The following is a 19662-nucleotide window of genomic DNA, read 5'->3' on the forward strand; positions in this document are numbered from 1 at the left end:
TCTTTGATAAATTATGATTTAAAAAATTTTCCAACATTATCGGGTAATTTTTTTCTTTCTCTCTCTCTCTCTCTCTCTCTCTTTCGTATAAATAACTGGCGCGTGTACATAAGGGCTCATTATTCCCTTTTAGCACTGTGTAGCCGAGTATTACGCACGCACAAAGAAAAGAACAATCATTAAGGGAGAACAAGTATATAATATATAAGTTAGCGTGTGCACGTCTGAAAATACTCGAGCAGCAGCAGCAGCAGTTATGTCGCACATAATGAAATCGAAGAATCTCGTCTCTTCAATTGTACACCGAGATCTTTTGCTTCTGCCAACATAATATTCCTTCCCTCTCGTTTGTGCTCGCTCGCACGTGTGTTTATATTGAGGTAATGAACGACGACGCACAGGTCGGTCGCGTGAACGGAGCACTATGAGGGCTGTTTAGGTTACGCTCCATCTTAAAGAAACCAACTCGCTTGAAATCATATATAAAAGGATGCGCGTACTTGTGGCAATGAGGTACACGAGAGCTACGATTAATCTTTTTTTAACTCAATTTTGCTTCTGAAGTGAGCACGTGTGAAACAACCGCTCGAGTGCATCGCAATCGTGATCGATGATTTTCGTGCTAAAAACGTTGATGTGATTTCATTTGGAGGGAGTTGCGCGTGTTTGAACGCGATAAAATAATCATTTAATCATTCACCGCATCGAGGGGGGAAAGCCCACCTCTTTGAAAGCACGAATTTCAAACGGAACGCGGCTGGCCGGTTTCCATCAGGTATGTACGGTACCGCAAGCGCCGTGTTTACAGCAAAGCCCTCGGATGTGTACCTACATGTCGTTTGACTTTGTCCAGTAGTTTCGTTACCGCAGAAGCAGTGGCTCACCTTTTTCCGCTTTTCACCGTAAATTCGAGACGCAAGTCCAGCTGTGTGTTGGGGAAAATATATCCCATCGCCCAGCTGCGACATCGATTCGATTAGTCTCTCGGCTCCTCGAGCGTCTTATAAATATGGATTCAGGCAAAATCGGCTCGAGCATGGTGCAAAAAAAAAGAGAAAAAAGTACGAGCCAAGTGAGTTTTTTCCTGCAGCCCAATGGAACAATGCAACGCGCGGAGGAAGCGATTCGATATGATGAACGATCTCGCGGGCCTCGCTTGCCCGAACATTCATCATATCCACGAGTAAACAAACAAAAAAGACGTCGCGACGCGACAATGGCTTCATAAAATCTAAATGGACTTGTATTACCGGCGCACCACGCGCGCGCACATATGAACTCGTTGCAGCGTGCAGTATACCATGTACATAAATGCAATGCATCAAACCGAAATTCTCTGCCCCTTCTCCTATTGAAATGGCGATATGCGTTAACCCGTTCTTCTTTCGACTGCGCTCATGGGTGCATACTATAAACTGCTCATAGGCAGAGGGCAAGCGAGAGAGAGACGTAGAGCACGTTAGGGATTCAAAAGCTGCCGGGCTGCGATCGAGCACGGCTTGCGCATATGGAAAAGCAATCCTCGAGTGGGAAAAATAAAAGGAGACAGACGCGATCATCCTTTTATCGTAATTACGCATAAATCAGACTGACCGAAAAACTCGCAGCCCCCGCGGAGAGGCGAGAGTCGGCCAATTAAACCGAGTTAATTCAATAATGGCCTGCGTGCACGCACACGTACACACGAATATTCATAGCATTAATACGCACACAGATGAGCGCTACAGGACGTCTTCGGCGCGCGCTGCACAGATGTTATTATAGCACATTATGCTGATGACGAGGCACCGGAAAAAATGTTTACTTGCGCGATAATAATGTTTATACTGATCATCGCGAAAGAAAGAGAGAGAGAGAGAAAAATAAAAGAATCGCACGCTGCGCGCCGAGAGATTCCGTTTCGTACTCGAGTAAATATCTATTCGCGAAGAGATTAAAAATTATGAAAAAGGAAAAAAGATGATTAATAGTATTCGCGTGTTCGATTGCGATTACGAGCGGAAGGAAACTAGTTTTCGAGGGATCATACTTTGTGTACACATCGACGTATGCGCGCGTGCACATACCAGTATACGGCCAGGCCTCTCGCCTTTTTTATTCGAGACTCGGCTGGACAATGTCCAGTCGCATATTCGCATTCATAAACGTTTGTTTACTCGTGTAATTTCGAACCCGAGGATTATGCATTTTGAGCGCGATGCTACAGATGCGCCGTACCCGTTGCATACAAAATTCAATCGTTTTAACGACGCGACGTGCGTCACATAAATAATTAAAAAAGAAATAAAAAAAAAAAAAAAAGACGAAACAAAAAGGCCAAGCTCGGTTTCGGCTATACACATAACACACGACGTAGTCCGGTGCAAACAGCAATTTTCCATTCTCGTGGCTCGCTTTGTCCAGCTCACAGCACGGCGGATGCTAGCGCATTTTTGGTCTCGCGCGCACTCGAATGTATCTTCGTTGGGATCAATTCGAGTACGCACGACGAGACGAAAATCATAATTTGCCATTGATTATTTTGATTATTATTATATGCTAGGTTTTGCGAGCCGGGGATGATGGTCGTTTAATTTATACACAGACACGGAGAGAGAGAGAGAGCAGTTATCTATACGCAGGCACACAATTTTAACCCATCAATTTCGCCTCTATCTATTCTTTCGGGGCATGTAGCCATACCCCCCACAGTGCACCGTCAGAGCACACATAGCGTACGTGTAACGCATATAAACGATTCGTGCATATATAGCCCTTCGCGATTTTTATTCACTTCGCAGATTGACGGACAGATGTCCAAGGATACCTGGTGCGAGGGGCAGCAGCAGCAGCTCGCACACGAATATGTTAATGCCTTGTGTATGCGCGACGAGCAAAACGTGCGCTTGATGGATCGGGCCTACTGTGTGCCTGCCGCGACTTTTTCAAGAGTCGTAGTCGGTGATGGTGCTTTAACTATCATTAGCGCATAGGTGCCGATTGTTCTTTTTTCAACTTTGCGTTTGAGGGTAAGAGTCGCTTGTGTTATAGCTGCTGCTGCTGCTGCAATTCTTGTCGTCACGGGCACCCAACACATTTCTGGTCGCGTTTCAGTTTTGTCTCTCTCTTTTTTTTTCTACCTCGACCGAGCTCCAACTTGGGGAGGGGTTGGTGGTTTTTATTAATGATGCCGATCGGTTACGGTCAGTATATACGTCGTTGCAGAGACTGTTTTTTTTCCTTCTTTTTCACGAGCAAGATCGAGCGAGTCCGATGTGTTGCACAGCGAGATTGAGATCATATTATGTGCACGCGTATATAGCAAAGTTGCAGCGATATTATATGTACAGCCGCGCGCGCGCGCACGTGATGTTGATGGATTGAGTGTCAATGCGCGGCTACGTTGCGAGCCCAAAGGATGCGCTGCCCCGCGCGTACGGCAATTTATTTGTCATCGCGGCGATTGCTCGTATAGTAATTAACGATGCATAAAGCTCGACAAGCTCGACTTTTGGGTTAGCTCGAATGGCAATTATAGTTCGCAGCTCGGCTCTGATTGTGTATAACAACGTTGGAGCCTCGGTTTCGGTTCCAGCGATTTATTAAAATATATCGAAATCAATAAGGTGAGCGCGACACGAGATCGATTTCCGGCAAAAATCGTGCTCGCTGTTGTTGAGCTCTGCGCACGGGATAAAAAAAATCGTTCATTTATAATCCGAGCCAATAACAGCGTAAACCCGAACGCACACATCTGTTTCTCCGCTGCTGCTGTGGGTAAAAAAGTGTTCGGCGCTGCTGCAGCATCACGCGGTGTATCCGAGGTTGCGATTAGCGGCCACGCAGATCGACCTTCGATTATATTGGACGACGATCTATATATGTGTGCCCCCCGTGTAAACAGTGGGGGGTAGACGACTCTATCGACGAAGCCGATTTGCCTAGGCAAATATATCTAGGTGTACAGGCCCTGCGCCTGCCAGCCTGTGCCCATGCCTCTACACCGTACAGCCTTATATAAATAATGCGTGTCTATTATTACTTCGTTCTCGCACATGCCTGCGATTTTTTAGCTTATTGGTCATGCCTGTGCGCAAGGGTACACGTACACATTCATACACGTTGCAGTATAACGCGGTAGACGCGGATTTAATGATCGATAGGACAGATATCGATGATTGTAAGTAATTGCGGAAACTCCGGACACGCTTATCTATATCTCTCTCTCTCTCTCTCTCTTGGCTCTTTTCTATCGCTGTACAGGCGCAACGGAATTGATATTTCACGCTAGGATACGTGCAACGCGCCCGGGGAATGGATTTTTGCGGTTTGTGATCGATTGCACGCGAGCGCGAGACCTCATTGTTGTTGACTGAAAGGATAATGATTTTTCAATGGACTGTTACTGGACTTGTTTTTCGGACGGGCTCACCCGCTCGTCGATAAACTTGACGAGCTAATGGGATAGACGGGCAAAAAAATCTCTGCGACGCCATCATCACGCAACGGCTTATAAATTTCCTCGTAAGTTTATTCGTTTTCCGGACGATTACACGGAAGAAGAACATGGACTGCTCGCTTAAATTATCTAATCCAAAGGGTGAGCCTGCTACACGTATAGAACGCGCGAGCATATGTCGCTACATTTGCATAGGCCCGTATATTTCTCGGCTTATTAGCATTATTAAGAAGAGGGCGCACTCTCTCTTTTTTTCTCTGTCTCGCTCTAGCGACATGGCCGACAATGGAGCAAGCGATCCGCAGCGCAAAAAATTCTCGAGTGGTTATAAAGCCGAGGTACTCGACGTGACGCCAGCTACACGCAGTACATGACTTTGTTTTCGGGGGTGGCTCGCAACAACTGTTGCCTCTCGTACGAGCCTGACTGCGCTACAATAATTTTGTCAAAGGTTAAGAGGACGCTGCACATAAACACGGCTGCTCGCGACAATGGCCGGGATTTTGAAAATAAAATCGATAGGTCGCAGTGCATAAGAGAAACCGAGGACTGCATATAATGTATATTGGGTCGAGTTGACGACACTACACCATCATTAAAAGTCCCTTGTCAACTACTAGTACAACTACTAGTACTACTACCACTACCCTCGAATGAGTGCAACAATGAAGGTGGCTCGGGCATCAACCGTCGCGGTAACCTCCCACAAACATCGAAATCTGTCTCTGTCTCTTGCTGCACCAACAACAACAATGACAATAGTACCGCACGCGTACATATACAGCAGTGATAGACGGAGAAAAAGAGAGAAAGAGAGAGAGAGAGAGCCCAAGTGCGCAAACGAATCTGCCGCAACTTTTGCACCACAGCCAAAGTACAGTAGGGACCACGTGTCGAGTATATATCAATGGCCACGGTGTTACGTACACGCGCATGTAGGTATACGTACACGAACAAGCAAAAAGAGAGAAGGCCCGAAATGAAAAAAAGAGAAGCGAAATGGAGAACGAGTTGACATTTGATCTGTGCCTGCACGAGGGGGGCGCGAGCCTTGTGGCATTAGGCGCGCGCAAGACTCGGACCCGATTATACGATGGATATTAACGCTACGAATTTGAATGCCGATGAAGTGGCGCGTTGTTGTGTGTTGCGTGCGATATGTACCCAACTCGCCGAGTTTTCTGATGTGCAGGATTATAATAATGTATACACCAGTTACTTCCACCTCATTGTTTTTTCCTTCTTTTCTTTCATTCAGCTATCGAGTCTGGATGATCCATATGTATTCGTTTCAATATACTCGTCACTGTCTGAACACGAAATTGCACTTATGTATTGGATGAAAAGAGGAAGTTTCGATGTCCGACGTACGAAAGACTCCATAAGTATAAGCGTGTGTGTGTATGTTTATTCGCCAGAAAACAAAGACGTCATCGTGGCGCAATTAGCGTCGGCCAATGGAATACGGATAAATCAAACGCACAACGGAGCCAGACAATGGCTCGCACACTGACCACTCCTACCTCGGCGGGCGCATAAATAGGCACGAATCACCCTTTTTTTCATGGTACGCCATGGACCGGTTGAGCGTAGCTAAAAGCCCGTAACGGATGAGTCGATAAAATTTGACCACCACCAGCAGCAGTTCAAGAGAGAGAGAAAAGGATCTTTATCAATTCTTTGCATCCGTGTCGACTTCGATCTCTATCGCGTCGTTGCATATTAAAATTTCACGCTGTCGCAAGACTGCGCGCGCTATGCAAATGAAGATGCCTGTCCGTGTGTATATGCGTTTACATTTAGAAGAACAATGAAGTGATTTCAGCGCGCGGACGCTGACCGCTCGTCTATATAGGTATATTATACGCGGCCCGTGTTACGCAACGCACGCCGAGGCAGAAAAAAGGGTTGAAAGGTTAAGCAGTCGAGCTATATATATTTTTTTATTATATGCGCGCGTGTGTATGGCCGGCACAACGATGCGTCCTTCTTTTATTAACGCGTAGCCACGCGCGCGCATTTTAACTTTTTCAACGATGTGTTTACGCACTCGAGTTGACGTTGTGAATGGTCCGGCACATAATTGCGAGTAGGAGGCGTTCTTTTTTTTCAGTTAATCGATCGGCCTTTATTGCAATTGTTGCTACTCTAGTGGCTTGATTTTTATACTTATATAAATCGTGCGTGCTCGCGATTCGGATATTTCGCAAAGTTTGCAGCAAAATCGGTGCGGCAAGAGGTAGTATCATGTCGAGGGGAGCTCGAGAATCAAAAATCAAACAAAGCTATACATGTATAGGCGCGCATTCATCCCCTCGAGGTATGTATGTAACTCGCTGCACGTGTACTTACGTGCAAGTATTACACGAGCTGCCGAGTCTCGTATATGGCATATAATATTAAGCGATCGTTCCTCGCGCGGATTATTACGCTAGTCGGCGTGTTTCCAGCTTCTATAGCTATATGTGCGATGGCGGCGTGCGCGCGTGCTACAATAATCGCGGAAGCGATTGTCCGTGAGCGAGCACGCGTGCGCCTGGAAATTCAATTTTTCAGAGAGACGATTGTTTCAAACGGCGAGTGAGAGAGAGAGAGAAAGAGTAAGTGATCGCGTGCGCATTACCGACGAGCTGCGGACGTGCTATTATAGCCCGTATATTACGAGCACTGGATATCATAATTTTGGTCTAGGATTCAGCTATGAGCAAACAGTCATTATGTAGGTATTTCCTAAAGTCTCTATTAGCAAGTACAATGGAATCTGCGTACATTCTTGCTATAATATAAAGAGCATCGTCGGCCGCGAGAGCCGCACACGCAGGAGCCTGCGCACCTAAGCTAGAGCCACAAGAGCTCTGCCATATGTGGGGTGCGTATAATATATAGATGACAAACGCCGAAACGCGAACGTGCAATTATTTATCGGGGGTTCTGCGATGTGTGTGTGTGTGTGTGTGTGTATACATAATGCAGGCAAAAATTTTTCAGCCCAGATGCGCTGCTGCGTAGTGTGGGCCCGAGCCTTCGCTCCTACGTATACATTATAATGAGGTTGAAGTGCGCCAAACATGTGTGCCGCGCACGGTAATTTGATAAACAAACGCGAAATCGATGACAGTTAATGCCTATTCATTAGGCTCGTGTACGATCGCATAAATTCGGGGCGCGATCGTTGAAAGAGCTGCCCGCGCGCGGTTTCCACTATAATAAGTGCTTAAAATGCACTGTGAAGCCGCCGCCGTTTCTATATGCAAGATCTTTCTCGGCTTTTCTTTGCAATAATGCGCGCAACAGCCGCCTATACGTATACCTATCGTGTATAGCAGCTATTGCAAGTATAAACGCAGCAGCGTTGGTGGCTATAAATCAGCATTCGCATCTCGCTCGCTCGGGTCAGATCTTGGGAGTTGAGTATACTACGGACTACCTACAGAGGCGCGCGCACACACACATACACACTAGTGAACGCCGCTAATGAACCTATTCTGCGCGCGATATCTAATTTAAATACACGTACGTGTAGCATCGATCACGATTCGCGTGCTGAGCGTGGCCAAGAGCTGCGTCTGTGTGCACCATCTGCAACTTCCACCGCAGTGACCTTACGTCACGTATACGTGTACGATGCTGACAATGTGATCTACGTCGTAAGCCTCGATCGAGTCGATTTTTTTTTCGACTTTTCCAACTTTGTGAAAACTTATAAAATTATACCTATAGATAAGCTAACGAAAGCAATTATTGGACCAAGGCGCACTGATGGTTGCATCGGACTTTAGATCCTTTCTTGGATCTGACGCGCAACCGATTGCCAATTCTTTGCTGCAATATGATTATCAAACAGCCAACGAATCAAGATTTAAAACATATTTGCTTGACGGCTGCAGACCAAAGCTCCTGATGTCCATAAGCATATTTGCAGAAATTTTTTCAAGTCTGATATAATTTGATGTTGCACATTTTTTACACGAGTATAAAATCATTAGACGCGACTCAAACTCGACTAGAAGTCCCTCTTACTACATACTCCAACGCTTCTGCCAGGAATTATTCGAGGATTAGAAAACTGAGCCAGCTACCGAATAAACTATATGTTTTTGTTGACGCACATAATATATAGCATTTTACGGTTTGCACTGGCTGTGCGCGCACACGCACGCGCGTAAAAACACGTTAGCTGAAGAAAAGGCATATGATGCACGCGAGCAGGTGAAACGTTTTTCAAGAAACCTTGGCAATTGGCGTCGATTAAATGTGCAACCGACTCGATCCGGTATGAGCGTTAATGCATGTTTTGTCACTGGCTATATAGCTCGAGCTGTCTCGCGCCGCGACTCTACATTATGAAGAAAAAAAATTAACGACTAATGCGACGTATTATTTATCGGACAATTATATTTTTTTCAGCGTCGACGGCGTGGCTCGGTGTCGTCGTCGCTGTCGTACTCGCAGACATATTTAAAAGTACATAATTTAATTTTATACTGGGCGCGCGCGCGCGAAAGCAGCCCAAAAGATGAGTCAATTCGTATGCATAATTTATGTGGATCGACAGTGGCAACGATCAGCAGTTGTATGCTTTAAAATATGAATATAATTCAATAAGGTAGACGTATATTATATTTATATATATCGTGGATCGGCTTTTTTCTTCTAAAAATAGCTTAATATATTTATGTATAAGCGTGCATCGGGAATGCATTATAGGCTGACCCCCGAAGGCGCCATCGAAAAGTTTTTAAAATAATGCAGTTGCGGCGCTCCTGCTGGGCGCCAGTCAAGGGATTACAGCAGATCGTGCACCTGAGCGCGCTGCATTATCCGTGCACTCTCTCTGTCTCGCGTATATAGCTTCATTATATAGCTATAGATTACATTGGCGGCGTGTGTATCGATTTTATCGATTTCATCTTCATTATACATGAGCGTATAAGATGCACATTGCGGCGCGCACGAGGCCGCGTGTACACGTATATATTTACACGTATTATGCACGCAGAACTTTCCATGTGGAACGTAGCTATATAAGGTCGCGCGTGTGCTCGAGACATCGGCGGGCTTGCTCGACGAGCAAAGAACATCGCCGCGTCCCGCCAATTGTCCCGAATTCGCGCAAGAAATTCGCTCACACGAGATGTAGCTATTAGCGTGATACGCGACTTGTATACCTTATGATGAGCACATGCAACGCAGCTCAGCCAGAGATGGTGTATGTATAAGCTGCAGGCGTGTCGAAGGTCGCGCCGTTTCTACCGCGCTCACACGTTCCGTAAACAAGTTCGTTTGGAACAATCAAACTAAATACGGATTCGTATACGTATATACGTGTTTTTGCGCTCGAGCGAGGTGACATAAGGCAAATCGCACTCGTTTAATTCGCTTTTAATAGCTCTTCGGGCTCTGTTCGAAACGACCAAGGCGTACATCGATGTATATCTTTTACAGCGACGTAAATGTATCGACGCTATAATAATACTATATACCGGTGCTGCTACCGCATCGGTCGCGTCTAAACGCATTTTACGTCGCAGCTATTATGCGTGAATGCTCGCTCTCAATGGCTCGGAGCGACCGCCACGCGACCGAAAAAACGCGTAAAAAAGCAGAGCCGATGAAATGGATTCACCTGAGCGAGTAATACAGTTAAATAAAAGGGCGCGAGACGAGCTCTCGGCGCAATGCCTCGGCTTTTTTCCACCCGACTTCTCCTCGTGCGTTCACGGGACCAAAGTCGCCTTTGCATGTGTAATATGCCCGGAGCAGTACACATGTTCTCTACCTACGGCCAAACAATGGCAAACCACCGATTGTTTTCAGCCGAGTCAGAGAGATTTTCGGCTGGCCACAGCCTGGCTGTAATGCGATGATCGCCTACGGAAAAAGAAACGACTGATTTTTTCCTCGAGTGGAAGTAATCCAGTCGCACGCTTCGACGTTTACGCTCGCGGCTAAACTCATTATCGTATGAAATTACACACTCGCTCGTGCGTTTGATTTTCCGGACTGGATACAAAAAATTACTCGCGAAATTCTAATCCTTGCAGGTATATCCATGTACACGCCTTGCACAATGCCGATGTTGTTCTACGCGTGTTTTCATTTCTCCTGCTAACTATATCCTATACGCGATGTAATGAAAACACGCGTCGAGATTATGATAATGATCTAAGGTATCGTGTTGATGTTATTACAAGAGCTTACGCGGCATAGAGGGCCGTCCGTAGTTTGTTGTTTTAACAAATAATTTTTTCGACGAAATTATTAGCCTCTGTGCACGGGTGGCCGATTCGTGCATTGTTGCCAGCAGCCAAGTCTGCAAGAGCCGAAGCAAACGAAAATGAAAGAGACGAATTTCACGCGTGTCTTAAACTGTCCAGCTTGGATTTCTCACAATTTCTTTTCTATTCTTCAAAAAAAAAACCGACAAAGATGTGGAACTTTGAGGGTAATTATAGTTTGTCAAATGGATGCAATACTATTCCGGTCATAAATGTCAATCAACGCACAAGTAGAATAATGATAAACTAATATCATCAATCGGAAATGAGCGACGAAAGCACGAATTTGCCTTTAGCATCGTCGCAAAATCCAATCAGTTGCGTGTGCAGATAGGATTTCGCATTAAAAAATTATTCAACGCGTTTGCACCGACACATTTGGCATATTGCAACTAGATAAAGCAGGAACACCAGAGATCGTGTCGAAAATCCGCTTACGTCACACCATCGCAGACTACGCGTGTGTCAGTTGCAAAGAGACATATAATATTATAATCCATCGCGTAGGGGGGTAGTAGGATAGAATAATTTTTACTACTACCGCCGCAGGCGCATATTAGAACAAACGATTAAGGTCTTCATATTGGGTAGCTTACGTACGGTCAACGAAACTTTGCGTAATTCGTGGGTATATGAAGCGATGTGTACCCGGCTGGTTGGGGGGCGGCGGGCGTCGTACGATTCGCCTCAAATCGAGCGGAATTTCGGCAAATGCATTTACGCTCGCTTCGCTTGGCAATTGCGATCGGAGCAGCCGTTGTTTGCGATAAATTGGCCTCTTAAAAATACGTCGAGGCGAATTTCGAGAGGCTGAATGTGCGGAAGAAGGCATGAATGACGTACTGCGCTTGTCTTTCGACTCGACGTCGCGGCATGATTAATTTTTTTAATTAAATTCCATTGAATTTTTGGACCGCTGACACTGCTGCATAAACTTTTCTGCCTGCAAAAGTATATTATACATCAGAGACACTCGGGACGTGGCTTATTGCAAAGTCTCAAGTTCGCATGCTGTATATCTATTCGCTATACTAAGTCGCTCTCTCCTCCTGCTGCAGTGTGATGTTGCATCTCTGCAGAGCACGAAATATATATGTAGTGCGAACTTCGCTTCTTGTTACACGCGTCGGGAGAGAGAAAAAGAGAGAGAGACAGAGATAAAGCCACCACTACACTGCTCAACTTAATTGCTGGTTTCCTGTCCCTCCGTGCACGAGAGAAAAACGATACGTGTAATGTACTTGCTAGAAGTTTTTTTTTCTCGCTTCTTCGATATAGTAGCGTCACTGTCCAAAGATGCAGGCGAACGCTCCGGCAAAGTCCGACAAAAATATTGAATTTAGTGACAGATGTTCAACGCGAACTTTTAACGATAACACTTTTTTCTTCTTTTTTCAATTCTTAGAGTTGAGATTATCATTGCATAAGAGCTTTTGACAATCGAGAAAAAAGTTTACGTGGTAGTTTAGGATTACAGTGTCAAAATCAACGTTGATAAAATATGCTAAAAGAAATCTCGAAGATTCCGAGGTTAACAAAACCGGATATCAATAATTCACGATAAAAAACGGTCGTGTTTATAACATCCCACGTTGCCTGAACCTTCGTCAACTAGGCTATAATCTAGCGTGGGTGTGAACTATATTTATTAAAATTAGAAATTGTTTATTAATTTTTTGGAGCGATTCGTTGCAAATAATTACGAAAAAACTTATTGTTTCAGCGTTTCGGTACTCAATCATACAAATATTCACAGAACCTGACGATGACTCTAGAGTATTATCGATCCCACTGAGAAAATGGAACTATTTTAATACATCGTTTCATCAATGTCACTCTGAATAAACCCTAATGATTAATCAGCACGCATACATCTTTCAACGCACTAAGGAAAAATCTCATGTTGCATCTAGTCAATAAAATCGTTAAACATCTCCACCCTCTCAAAAAGGATCACTCTCATCGTCAAATTTCAACAAAAAGAAAATAGGTAGCTGTGTGCAAGATGTGTAGGAGGGTGTGGCCAATCAAGCTTCGATCGCATCTTCGAGACGCGTGGCAGTAGCGTAAAATCCTTCGCGATGGCTTTGCAGGCACGCGCATAATGGTAAAAAGGCCGAATTTTCACTTGTGTTCGCGCACAGAAAAAGAGACGAAATTGCGTTTACAGAGTCCAGAGAGATAAATGTCTTGTTACGCCGATGCTTCTCTATTTTTTATTTTCAGAGAGAGAGAAGATATAGACCCAGCTGCTCTCACCCTCGCACTATAATAACTTTTTTCTGTCTCTCTGCGTGCATTAGAAAAAAAAATCAAGAACGAGATGCTGCTTCTTTGTGAAACGAACTTTCTGTGGACGCTCATGCGTGTAGGTGCATGACGCAATTGATGTGGGTGAATGGCTGTAAGGCACTTTTTTCACTCACTTTTTTTTTCTTCTATTCTCTTTTTTCATTGTACCGCTCGATGCTTTGTAACGTGCAGAGAGTGGGCGCATCGTTTTTTGTTTGCGCGTCAATTTTTACTTCTTTTTGGTCACAGTTCGCAAAGTAGGAATTTCATTAGAGAAAAATTTATCGCTGACGCGCGTGTATAATGGTCAAAAAAAGGAAAAATTTTACTCTTGATTTTCAGTTACAAACGCGGCAGCAGCTGTAAATTTTTGTTCACGTCCCAGCTATTCGTTGGGTATAATTCGCCGATGATTAAAACGACGATTCTCTTAGTAAGCCTTGATTTGCCCATCCTTCGGGGTATCTGCGCTGCCAAATTAGACCCACTGATCCAGATACATAGCGAAATACGGAGTAAAAGGAAGGATTATCCTCGGGCACATGTCACACGCTGCTCGGCTAACCGCGAGCATACAGATGTCACGTATTTCAGAAGAGGCCACAAAAGGGAAGTTATTTTGGCATTCCGATTTTATTCAGTTATATGCTGCGCCATTATACAGACGTACGCGGGGGTTGAGGCGTATCTCTTGACTTATGCCATGAAATTTATTGGCACGTTTATTTTTACACAACCATCGCGAGTGTTAACGGTTGAGATTTTTTGCATATCTTAATTAATTGAACATTAACTTCTTAATGTATCGAACTATATGCGGCTTTTTAATGAAGGTGCGATATGAAAAAAAGACTTTCATTTTTCTCTAGGTGGAAGTAAAGAGATAAATTTTGCTGGCGTTAATAGCCAGGCTTTTAATGTTAATCTATCGCGCGCGAAAAGAACTATGCTGTATCGCGTGCGCCAAGATTTATTGCACTGCTACTTTGGCACCTTGCAAAAAAGGCATAACATAAATTTTAATTAATCAATTCCAATACAGTCAACTTTTATGAAGTTATTTGCTCTCAATCAATGAAGCTCATTCAACAGACATTGGAACATTTCATCGGAATTTTTTTCTGCGCTGCTTTCTCTCGACATCTTTTCACGTATTATATCTATATATCGCTTCGATTTCCTCGCTCGCGCGCGCGCGTGTATATAAGTTGCGCCGCTGCTGCAGTTACTGTACGCTGCCGGGGGTTATAAAGCGAGTGTAAAGGTCGGCGCGTCTATATACGTGCGGAAAGCGAGTGACCGGAATTCCGATAAATCAAGAAAATACGAAGAATATAAGGAGGAAAGAATCCGAGTAAGTAAATTTATATTCCATCTCGTTGTGTGCTATACATGTATTCGCCCTTTTTTTTATTTGCAGAGAATGAATTTCCTCTCGATACAATTAAACGACGTATTTGTGCAGTTCGATTGGCTCGTTAGACGAAATGGCCCGACTATTCTCTGACTATTACGGGATAGAGGGGCCTGAAAAAAATGGAGAAAGAAAGCAAGAAAATTGAGTAATAATAAAGCAATAATTGCTTGTATTTTCATAAAGCGAGTAGATGGCAAAACGAACGAGAGAGGAAGGGAAGAAGAGAGAGAGCCTTGAACTGCGAGACCGACATTATCGCATAGAATTATTCGATTCGAGTTCTAGAGCGAGAGCTTGAATAATTAATCATATTTATCCGACAGCGAGCTCGAATGTATGTTACTTCGCTTGATGCGCACACGAGCGCACGCACATGTTCCAGTGCGTATATATGCGCTTGTATATATTTATTGTGCAAACTGCAGTTCGAGTTTTCGCTCGACGCTCATATTATAATATACTTATATTTCGTGTGTATTTAGTGAGGCAAACGTAAACGAGGCGAAGAAAAAATCGAGCTGCCGCACGTCGTCGAGATAAACATTGCTGAATGCATAATAGCAAACTTGTTTTCCATTATATTGGGATCATAACAATTTTTTCTCGACGGAGCTAAAAGATAAACATTTCAAGCTGATCCGGGACGCGTGGGTCGCGGAAGCGCATTAGAGGCAAGCGCGCACGCCTAGTTCAGCTTTTGGTGCCTCGACCTAATTTATCCGTACAGAGAACCACAGCAGCGCAGCAGCAACTGAACTATGAATTTTTTAAGAGTGACAAGAGAAAACTTGGAGGGCTGGCAAAGCGTTTGCCGTTTGACATTAACCCCCCACTGGTTCACATGTCATCTTGTACGGAGGTAGATGAATTCCTACTTTGGCAAAATCGTGTACATAAGAATGACATCTTTAGAGGCAAGCCTCGCTTTGTGCGCATCGTTTAGACAGACCAATGAATTGTCCACACGAGAATGTGCACAGTACGCGCATTCGCAGGAAATTTCTCTTTGATAACAATGAAGCCCCGAAGGGGGTCAAGTGCCAATCGATTAATCACACTCGCCCAGAGACTTGATCAATTTGTAGCGTTGCAGAGCGCACATACAGTCGCAGCCAAGTTCATAAAAGAAACAAGGCGAAAATCGTCCAAAATTGAGCCCAGGAGCGTTTTTGTGTTGGACTTTTTTTCGCTTCTATTGCCCAACCCTATACCTAGACAGAATAATTGCGAACTAATAAACTACGAGTTAGTGTAACGCAGCCAGCCTAATTCGGCTCGATCAAGCGGGAGACTTTTTTCAATGCGCCTCGATCAATACCGCCCGGGATACATACGTTTACGTCTGCTGATGCATTTTTATATGTAGTAGGGAGCCTCGAGCCAGGAGCAGCCGAGGACATCCCGTGGCGTAGAACATAGCAAAAGAGAGATGGTCTAGGCTAGACCATCTGCCACGCGGCTCTATTGGCTTTTTATAGTGACCATGCAAGTACAAGTACTTTTTATGATCGTTGGTGTTTTTCTATACGGTATAATATATTAGCTGTTGCGAGTTACGAAATGCGTGTAAATCCGAGTTTTTTGAGAGAGGATAAAAATGAAAGCGATCAAATTGGGTATAGACGATCGAGATCAATAAGCGACGCTCGGATCGAAATCTTCGATCGCGATGCGAAACGTAATTGATGAAAATTGTGTACGCTTATTTTTGTACACGCATAGTCATTGCAGCCACACAAATGTCACTTTGAAAAAAATCAATTTATTAATTGCTTTTATCTCTCGTCTTAGGTCTATAAATATTGGAAAAAAAAGAAACGAATGTTTTTTTTTCCTCGCAATATCTTTTTCCAGCCCCGATGCTCGGAGCATTACGTCAGAGCACCTTTTTCTCCGATCCTTTTCTTCAAGAGGTGGCAGCTGTTACCCCAACTCGGATGAATATAGACTTGAGTCGCTTCAATAGCGAGGGAGGTAACCGAGTATTGTAAATCTATCGACACTTCAAATCGGACTTATTAATAGATAAAGGATATTTATCGACGTTTTGTATATGGCGATGATATTTTTAAGTGCCTAATATCATGAACGAATCAATTTGGTCGAACTGTACTCGCTTTTATGTACAGTAGTGCAAAAGCGCAGAAAAAAAGAAAAAATTCCAATTTCCTGTAAAATGTCGTATATGATACACGGAGCTCGTGGGTGTATACTTGGAGACTTTTGTGCGATCAGCAGTTAATATCTGAGAGCAATTAATCGCTCGCTCTCAAAGAAACAATTCGATAGATTTTTTCAGAGTAGGTGAATCTATTCGATCCTACTTTTTCAATATACATGTATTTGTTTTGCCAGTTGCTTGACTTTTTTGCCAAGTTCAGCAGCCCACCTATTATTATTTATGCCTTTTTATGCATTCAAATGTACATACACCTGAAGAATTATTCCAATAACTTACAATAGGGCTTATTTTGCATAAATTTACGAAAAGAACAATAACAATTTTGAATAAATCAGAAATTTATCCGCAGCGAGGTGCTCATCCTCACGCACGCACATCCTTACAAGCTTTTCTCTATAGCCCATCCAATACGCGCGCATATATTTATGTCACGGAGCTGCGAAACGAAGCATCGCTGATTTACGGCTACGCAGGCTGTAACGGCGGAGCCAAAGAGAAAAAAACAGCAAAAGGGCAAGAATGCCACAGCGAAAACAAGAGAGAGAGACCGAGCAGGAGAGAAAGGGTGAGTGACCCCGTGTCAAAGGTTGTGCACACGCGGTGTTCATGATGCATGGCGTTTGACGTAACGCGGCAGAAAAGGAAAAAACGTCAAGTATATAATAACGCGTTTACGAGCTTATGCGTAGCGTAGCTAGTCTGAGTTTTTACGAGCGGTGTATGTCATGCGCGCGCCGGCCAAAGACAGTTGCAAATCGATCCTTTCGCCAATTTCCCTTTACGATTTCGAATTGTATATCATCTGTTTAGAGCGTAAAATCCAGTGGGTGGTTTTTATCGCCGAGATCCTGCATTTATAATCCTTCGAATTCCCACGTGCACCGCCACACACGGATGTCGAGTACCAGAGAAAAAGCATTCGAGCGAGCAGCGAGGGATGAGCCCTGCACATTTGTCGCGCTTGCACGAGAGCTCGCTCAAAGGGTCATCTTATTCTCCTTCATTCTCGTTTTTCTCCTACGTAAATGCAATTTGCGAAAGGCCGATTGGAATCTATCCGAGGCACGTGTAAAAACGTTTTGCCCATTATTTTTTTTTTTTTACTCCTCCTCCTCCTCCTCGGCTTCCTCGCGCGCACCTACGCTCGGAGAATCTCAAAGTTCGTGGGCTTTTAGAAAAATGAGTTTTCTTCTAGTGAAACTTGTACGTAGTCTGCAAAACAATTTGCAGCAACAACAGCGATGAATTTTTGAATGTCAGCTGCGCGTAAATAATTCGAAAGCTCGCGGGCTCTCGAGCCTATATACTCAATTGAATAGTCAATAGCTTTTTAAGCGCGCCCGAGCATAACCTCGTAATTAATGCCAACATAAACACGTACTCAACTCGATGCATAATGTAATTGGGTTAAGCTGATAAGTCCGGCATTACGCAATGTGCGTGCTGCTAAATAAAATAATCGAAAAAGGGAAACTTCTTCCCTACACCAACTGGAAGCTGTGTCCCTTTTTCTTTGTTCGCGTTCGTCGATCAGTCGAAAAACTCGAAACTCTTAGAAGTGCGCCGGAAACACTCGACGAATCGCGCACATATGGTTGACAGTGCATCATTCTAATTCATTTGACATATTATGACGCACGCCTGATAATTGCTCAATAAAACAGCGATAACGACATTTTCCTGAAGTTTTTCCGGTGCACTTGAAAGAAGGAGTAAAGAAAATTAAGCTTTCAAGTGGTGCAGCAGTCGTTATTCACGGCTGATGAAGCATATGTCTAACGAGCAATAATAAGATAGCTGCTGCTATAGACACAGGCGCGTAAATAAGCTAATATTTTTACTTATATACGGCGAGCGCCAAGGTAATAATAAAAATGAATAGAGCGTTCTTATGGGTGTACATTAAAAGGAAGGGAAAGAAGTAACTATTAAGAGAGGTCTCAGGTCGCGTGCTGTGCACACGCGTGAAATAGACGTGTATACGTTTCAACGAATTGGCAGCGTGAATGCGGGCGAGCTAAGCTCGCAATTCGTCTCATTTTAGGCTTAACTCATTGGAGACTTATTTTCTGGCCATTTTTCACTGCGATTCTTCGAAAAAACGGATTGTCGAGTTCCAAGCTAAGGACCAATTGATTAAGCGTCTTTTAAATGATTACTCAACGTCGTTTATAAATAAACAGTAGCAAAGAGTGGCACTTGAAAAGTCGAGTCAAAATTCGAATTTGTCTTTATTTTTTTTCGTCAAGAACCCACTACTCGAGGTATTACGTTAAAAAGCAGATATTAAGTGAAGAAAGTAGCACATTTATCAAGTAAACGGCACGCGAACGGAAATGAGAAATTTTCCAGCGAGTCGAATGGCTCGCGCGCGCTGCATTTTCAATGGGCTCGATTGCGCACAATGGAGTCGCAGTAGCCGCTTCTCAAATCAGACCCAGACGTTTTTGCGGCTAGGCACGAGGCAGCTTCGGAGGCCAATACGTGTATAGGTTCTTCACAAAAAGTGCGAGGGAGGAAGAGAAAAAACCTGAAAGAAAGAAAGTCGTTTCGCTTTATGTGTATCCATCGAGCTAACCGCGGGGGATGTAAGCTGTATATATACTCGTCTTCTTCTTCCTTTTTCCATCAAAGGCAGCTGCATATTTTATATTAAAAAGAGGCGCGCATGTGCCTGTGTATAATATAATGTGCGCGCGGGGGCGATGCACACGATCGTCTCGAAAAAGGGCGTTTATTTATTCTTCGCTTCTCTAGCCGAGGTCGGTTGTAGGGCGGGACTCCTCCACCGGCGATGTATCGGCTGTTGACACTCGTCGTGCGATCACAAAGACGATGGAATTATAAGAGAGAAAAAAAGCAAAAAGAAACGTTGAGCGAGGCGCGAGTTACGCGCGATTTTTATCCTGCACGGACACGACGCACGTCCTCGCGTGTCAAGAAAGAAAAAAACTGTATAAATATATTGTATAGAAAAGGTGTTGGCTAGATATTTAAGGCAGACGCGCACGCACACACGCACAGTCGAGCCGAGGAGGTCGTGTTTATATATAAT

At 44.1% G+C, this 19662-nt stretch overlaps 1 protein-coding gene across 6 annotated transcripts in view; it reads right to left on the reverse strand.

Moving 5' to 3' along the window:
• LOC106649725 (rap1 GTPase-activating protein 1) overlaps positions 1 to 19662 on the reverse strand; it is a 115909-nt gene that overhangs the window by 35817 nt on the left and 60430 nt on the right. Inside the window, exon 1 of one of the 6 annotated variants that reach the window (XM_023460272.1) lies at positions 36 to 241. The exons of the other annotated variants lie outside the window; for them this stretch is intronic. Coding sequence (XP_023316040.1) covers positions 36 to 37 — 2 coding nt within the window. The 5' untranslated portion in view covers positions 38 to 241. Of the gene's footprint in view, positions 1 to 35; positions 242 to 19662 lie in introns of those variants that run through there. 6 annotated transcript variants of the gene reach the window in all.

This window comes from Trichogramma pretiosum, unplaced genomic scaffold (assembly GCF_000599845.2).
Source record: "Trichogramma pretiosum strain Unisexual culture from Peru unplaced genomic scaffold, Tpre_2.0 scaffold45, whole genome shotgun sequence".
NCBI classification, from domain to species: domain Eukaryota; kingdom Metazoa; phylum Arthropoda; class Insecta; order Hymenoptera; family Trichogrammatidae; genus Trichogramma; species Trichogramma pretiosum.